The following is a 6,577-nucleotide window of genomic DNA, read 5'->3' as shown; positions in this document are numbered from 1 at the left end:
AAGTATAGATAGAAAGAAGCCCGCTCCACGGGACTTTATATTCAAAATGGAAAAAAGTGAAAAACTTGCATTTGTCTTTTCTAACTTTTTTCCATTTTGAATATAAAGTCCCGTAGAGCGGGCTTTCTTTCTATCTATACTTCATCCGTGGAAAAGGATTTTTTATTCTGCACGAGCAATAAAGAGAATTTTCGAAACTGCAATTACCATCGCTATAGTGAAAAAATAGTTCACTAGCAACTCCAGCAGCATCCCCTTAAATAAATCTTGGTAATTTCTCGCTCGTCAATTCGCAATTATCTCCGCGCAGCAGTGCTCCCGAAATACTCGAAAACGCGCGCTCGAGTACCATCGTGCATCGCTTTCGCCGTTGCGAAGAGGTTAGGTAGCGCGCGGTACGTACGCGACGCGAAGCCCAAAAGAAAAAGCGAATGCACTCTGGCAAGCTGTGCTCTCGGTCTTACACTAATCGCTGTGCACGATACGATCTGCCAAAAAAGGGGGAAAAAAGAAAAACCGAGAAATCGAGCCGTCCCGCGCCTTCGATCGCGCGCTCTGTCGATCCCCCCTGCGGTAAAAAAAGCAATAGATAGATAGACATAACATAAAGAAACTAATCGATATTCATCGAAAACGACCGGCAAAGATGACGGTCCTCCGAGAAAGAACGTCCCACCTCCTCCTCCTCCTCCTCCGTGGTGATGTCGAAAGCAGTTTGCCTCGTGCTGCCTGATAACGACGATTCGATCGGCGGCGACTCTTCGCGACGAAATGCCGGAGAAACCGACGATACATCGAGCCACGATGCACGTGCTCCTACGACGTGCGTTCATCCCGAACGGCGGACTCGTAGTTACTCCTGGCGTACCTCGTTCACGGCTCGAGACGGCGGTTACACGTGCGGACACTTTGTGCTCTCCGTTCGTCCAGCGTTCCCGAACGTTCGAGTCTATGATGACGATGATGATGACGATGATGATGATGTGGAGGAAACGCCGCAGCGTCCCGATGCTGTTGCGTGGTCGATATCCTCCCATCCATTGGCTTGCGGGTAGCTGCGAGGCTCTCTCCACCTCGCGAAACGCTCCTTGGCCAGTGGGTTCAGCCGATTTGCCGATTTGCTACTACCTTGGCACACTTGTCGAACTCGTGATCGAATCGTGAAAGCGATACGTCCATTCTACGTCCAACGTCTTTTTCTCTTTTTTTGAGGGTTTTTCTGCCTTTTTTTCTTTTTAAAATTCTTAGTCACTCGATCCTCGCGTTAAAACGATCCGTTCTCGGTAAGCGCGTGTCACGATTGACGATGATGATCGGTGGCTGCTGGTCGTAGATAGATTTGTCGTCCTCTAGCCGGTTGCGATGACGTCTCCTTCCGTTCTCGTCGCAATCAGTAATATTGTCAAGTAGTAAGTAGGATGAACCTTGCATGTTTCCATCCACGGTGGAATCAATCCTCCAATCCTGGCAAGTTAGCTTAACGCGAAAACCCTCGTTTTCCATTCGTCCCTCCTGCTCTCCTTATAATCCTTCACATCGACGACTGCATACGCTGCATTAATATCGTACTCGATCGCCGAGCCGTCTTACCGTTTTGCGCAGTTAGTGATTTGTGGTCGTTGGTCGAAGATTTGGTCGAACGAGCCTTCATGGCATGGCAATTGCGTTGCTCAGCCGTACCCAGGTCTCGGCTCAGTAGGGCTGGGAGAATTGTCCCCCGGCTTGCGATTGCCCGGACTGATAGAACCCGCTCCGATCACCCTGGTAAGTCGAATCCTGTGACAACAGGCCATCCATCTGTGATTGGAACTCGCCAACCGCGAACGAGTCCTGGGAGAGTTCTGCCTGGCTCAGTCCCGGCTGCGACAAGCTGAATCCGGGCTGGGACATGCCTTGAGTCGTACCTTGGGTCAGTGGCAAACCGGGTTGGCTGTACGGCTGGGTGTTCTGTTCCGTCTGGCTCAGCTTGCCCATGCGCGAGCCAATCTTGCCCTTCGCCGCTGCAGCACCGCGCCGGTTCCTCTGATTCTGACGCGCCTGCAAGGCCTGTTGATGCTGGTTGTAGAAGCGCGGCGGTACATGCGCCATGTTCATAAACATGCCTACTGGCACTGGCATGTTGTTCATCGCCGCCTGGGCACGCTCCGGACTGATGTAGCTGATGGTGTCGTGAGTACGGCTGAAGATGTCGAGTGGTACGTTCCTCTGATAGTACGGATTATGGCTCTGCGCGCCATTCACCTGCGCGCCCGAGCGATCGTACACGGAGCCGGGGATCAGGGCCTCGCGCGCATCGTACATTGACGTGGACATGAAGTGCGAACCCGGATTGGCCGCGTTCACGAGCTTCTTCGGTTTGGCGAACTGAATCATAGATTCCTTCAGATTGTTCAACGGTCCCTCGACCAATACCTTCTGCTCTTTGTAAAAGCTAAGCAGATGGTTCCACAAAGGTTGCTTCGACAGCACCTTGGGATTTCCGATGATGATGATACCGTACTTGGCGCGGGTCAACGCCACGTTCAATCTTCTAGGATCATTCAAGAATCCAATGCCTTGATGCTCGTTGGATCGCACGCAGGACATTATTATTATATCCTTCTCGCGTCCTTGGAAGGCGTCCACGCTCGCTACTTCAATCTCTTGATACAGTTTTGAGTGCAGGGAACCTTGATACTGCATATATTGCACGAGATAAGCGCGCTGACCCTCGTATGGGGTTATCACTCCGATCTGCTCCGGCTTCACGCCGCAACGCAGAAACCGCGTCGTAATCTTCTCCACGTTAGAAGCTTCCGTGCGATTCAGGTAAGACGTTCCACTGCCAGCTATCTCCTCCTGGCCCTGGGTGACGTAGAAAAACATCGGTTTGTCCGGTGCAGGCCAGGGAAAATCAATCTTCAGCAGTTTCCTCTCGTCGGCGCAAACGCCATTCTGCAGAGAGCCCTCGTAGAAAAAGTTCGACGGGAATCGCGAGAGGTCAGGATGCATGCGGTACTGCACTTCCAAGCGGAAGGGTCGAATTCCAAGTACTACCAGTCTCTCGAATAACGACTGCGACAGGCCTGCTCGGGCGGCTTTCTTGCACATCACGACTGGGCCCAATTGACAGTGATCTCCGACTAGGATCAGTTGCTTGGCACCCAGAACAACAGGCACCATGCACTCCGGCTCGGTGGCCTGCATGCTCTCGTCGATAAGAATAGAGTGAAACTTCAGCCGATGCAACCGTGGATCGCCAGCACCAACACACGTGCAACAAATTACATCGGCTGCTTCCAGCAGCTCTTTTTCCGCCGCTTTCTTCAAAAGTCTATAGCGCTTCTCGTCGACGCTCGACAATTCGCCCGTCTCGTCCTTCAGTTGCTGCAACTTCTGCAGCTCGGTGTTCGTCTCCATGTTCTTTATCTGATTGTGCAGCGCGAGGAAGCTGACGGGCGAGTCGATGGCCTCCCGCGATTTCGCGCACAATCGTACAACTTTCAGATTCGATTTGTGTATCTTTTCCGTCAACTGATCGACAGCGGTGTTTGAAGGCGCGCACACAAGAACCGGACCGCCATTCTGCTTCACCAGTTGATAGACTATCGTGGCGCTCGTCACGGTCTTGCCTGTCCCGGGCGGTCCTTGGATCAGCGATAACGGTCGTTGGATCGCGTGCTTAACGGCGTATACTTGCGATCTGTTCAGGTCTGGCAGATTTGGCGCGCTAAAGTGCTTGGGGAGATGACAACGGAACAATACCTCTTCCACTTCGTGCCCGAGTAATCTGTGATATATATACGCCGACACCGATGTGTCATCCACAGCAAATTTGCGTAATGCAGACTGCATCCTGTAAAAAGATAAAATAAAATAAAAAGATAAAATAATAATCATAATTAAATAACAAAATAACGCGATGAGAGAGAGAGAGAGAATCTTACCGGTCAAAACTCGTGCTCTTCCAAATGAAATCAACGACAAAGTTACTGATGCATTCCGTTGGCGCGCCGGAATTATTTTTCAACTCGATCCCGACCTCTTCCCCGTAGTTATCGGGAATCTTAATCACGTGCCCAATGCCGGACCAAGGTTTGTGAAGCTCACCCAGGTAACGAAGTCTGAGCTCGTCCCCGTGCATCAATTTCATATCACCGTCCGTTTTGGCCAGCATGAAGTACGCAATGGTCTTCTTGTTCAATCCGACGTCCCATCGTACTTCGATGTTCTCTTGCGTTTGCGACTCCTTCAGGCGTTTATCGTAATCCGCTTCCAGCTTCACGAGTGGTCCGAAAATATTTTGGTACTGGTACCCGTCCTCGTAGCGCAACAAAACTTGCTGCGGCTCCTCGTCCACGCCGGGCTTCTCGAGATCTTGGAAAGTCGCGTCAACGTTATCGCGCCACAACTCCTCCAATTTATTAATTTGTTGCGCGGAGATTTGTCTGGCTCGTAACTGTTCCTGTTCGGACGGGATCTTTACCAACCAAGCCAGGAAGCTACGATCTTCGATCAACGGTTTCCATTGTTCCTGATCCCTAAATGGTTTTTGACAATTTAGTTTTTTTATGTAAGTTTCCCAAAAAGAGAAGTCTTAATACATTATTAATCATACCAGGGAGAGATCTGTGTGCATACAATTTTACATACACAGATACGTCACTTTGTGTGTGTGTACGTGTACAGAAGTATTCAGTCTTACCAGTTCATATCTTTTAAGGAAGTTTGCGCCGCACACGGCTGCCGACAAAGCAGCACCACTACGGAATCGGCCTTTGCAGGAATAAAGCCCAGTACAAAAACATTTCTCGTGGCACAGGAATAACATTCCAAAACGGTTTCGCCCAGAGGACCATCCCTGTAAAATAAACAATATTCAAGAACTTCCATAACGCGAAAATTCATAACAGAAATCGATTAAACATTTGATAAATATAACTTTATCTTAATGAATCACCTGTGCAAAGTGACCTCCTTATGTTTAGCACGGACAAGATGATTGATAATGTGTGAGCCTGATGTATTACCGCGTCCGTTGCAAAACCACTTGCGACAGACATTGCATAGAACCACGCAGGATGCCTCGTGGATACCGCAGTATTTACATGCATGGTCAGGCAAATCACGATTATAATACGCTTCCTCCTCCTCCTCTTCAAACTGCAACTCAGCGAGACTCTGGGCTGCCCCAGAGATCTTCAAGTCCAATGCTGAACTACCATTCGTTCCATTAACCTGAATAACAAATGCAGTAGCGTGTCAGTATTCCATGCAGACAATCTTAAAACAACGAATTCTTAATAAATTCAGCATACAGAATAATCCAGTTGAGGATAAAGTTTTGATAAATTTTGAGGGAAACAAAAACAATTATTTGATAAGAAAACAGCAATTATTCTTGAGGATAAAATCAGCAAAAGGAGAGAAACTTAATCCTTTTTTATGCTGCAATCCCTGCAAGGAATTGTTATATTATGTCATACATATATATCGACACACATACATTTGAGATAATACTACTGTATCTCCGACTCTCATTCGTCCAAGGAGAAAAAGTGATTTTATCAAACAACGAGATAAATATTACACACACTTAAACCATTCGATCTATTTATATCGCTTCGATTTCAAACTAAAGATACTGTAATTCGTATTCTTTTTCATTCGCTCTGAGGTCTCTCCTTTATTTCATCCGAATGCGAGAACAGCTTGCGTAACCTTGGAGAAACTGGCGCAAGTGTTAACCTAACCTCGCACTCCCAGCTGGCTCGAGAGAGACGGGCGGTGCGCGACGGAGAAATCCTTTGCGTTTCTCCAGCGAGCGATCAAGGTCGCGCGTCGGTGCAGCGCGCTAAAGGATTCTCGCGCTTCGCGGTAACGAGGAACGTCACGGGGAACGGAGATAAAGCACGAGGGGGAGAATCTATATTATCATATGGTCGGCTTTAATTGCACCGCGCCATACCATTCGATACGCGTGGTGCGAGGTTAGGCCGCGTGGCCGCGAGAGATTCGCCCGCCGACGGCATCTTCCACGCCGCGAGATCGGCGCGTCCGGGGGTGTCGGAGAAACGAACGATCGACGTACACAATGCGCAATTCGGCGACTCCTCGCTTACCTGGATGGGCTGACTGGACTGCGTTTGGGTCGCGTCGTGCTGCGAGGCCTGGGTCTGACTCGGCGACGGCAGGGTGAAGTCCGTGAAGTCGAACTCGCTGCCCTGCGTGTCCGCGCCGATCAGGTCCGCTTCCTCGGTGTCGAGGAACGTGAGGGTCTGGCTGCTAGGTCCGTACGCGTCGACGCTCATCCTGGCGGACTCCGGATCCTCCTCTCGCTCTTCGCGTTCTCGTTCTTTCTACGTACGCTTTCACGCACACGCGCTCTCTCCCCCCCCCTCTCTCTCTTTCTGCCTGCACACCCCCGCTGAGCGGGGACGAAGCCAGCGACTCGCGGGCGGTTTTCCCGAAGCGCGACAACGCCAGCGAATGGTACGCGGGGCGAAGCGACGCGGCGCGGATCGGCTTACGGAAACGGGTTACCGCGGGGTTATCTCCTACGCCGTAGCTCTCGCCTCGTGCCCACACCGTCACCACC

The 6,577-nt window shown here is 50.4% G+C and overlaps 1 protein-coding gene across 1 annotated transcript; it reads right to left on the bottom strand.

Annotated features, from left to right (window-relative positions):
* Positions 1-1,232: 1,232 nt before the first annotated feature.
* Positions 1,233-6,508, bottom strand: LOC105283375 (regulator of nonsense transcripts 1). The gene is made up of 5 exons (XM_020033008.2): positions 6,102-6,508; positions 4,940-5,217; positions 4,685-4,840; positions 3,927-4,520; positions 1,233-3,835 (listed from the first exon to the last, which is right to left on the bottom strand). The coding sequence occupies exons 1-5, from the start codon at positions 6,288-6,290 to the stop codon at positions 1,693-1,695; spliced, it is 3,360 nt and encodes a 1,119-aa protein (XP_019888567.1). The 5' UTR covers positions 6,291-6,508; the 3' UTR covers positions 1,233-1,692.
* Positions 6,509-6,577: the final 69 nt, after the last annotated feature.

This window comes from Ooceraea biroi, chromosome 2 (genome assembly GCF_003672135.1).
Source record: "Ooceraea biroi isolate clonal line C1 chromosome 2, Obir_v5.4, whole genome shotgun sequence".
In the NCBI taxonomy this organism is placed as follows: Eukaryota; Metazoa; Arthropoda; class Insecta; order Hymenoptera; family Formicidae; genus Ooceraea; species Ooceraea biroi.
Note: the sequence above shows the minus strand (reverse complement) of the source record. Positions and strands in the feature narration are given on the sequence as shown.

Coding starts and splice junctions, on each gene's coding strand:
- LOC105283375 (XM_020033008.2), bottom strand. CDS start 6,290: ATGAGCGTCGACGCGTACGGACCTAGCAGCCAGACCCTCACGTTCCTC. Junction 5,218..6,101: donor AGTCCAGTCAGCCCATCCAG/GTAAGCGAGGAG, acceptor TTTGTTATTCAG/GTTAATGGAACGAATGGTAG. Junction 4,841..4,939: donor AAGGAGGTCACTTTGCACAG/GTGATTCATTAA, acceptor TTTATTTTACAG/GGATGGTCCTCTGGGCGAAA.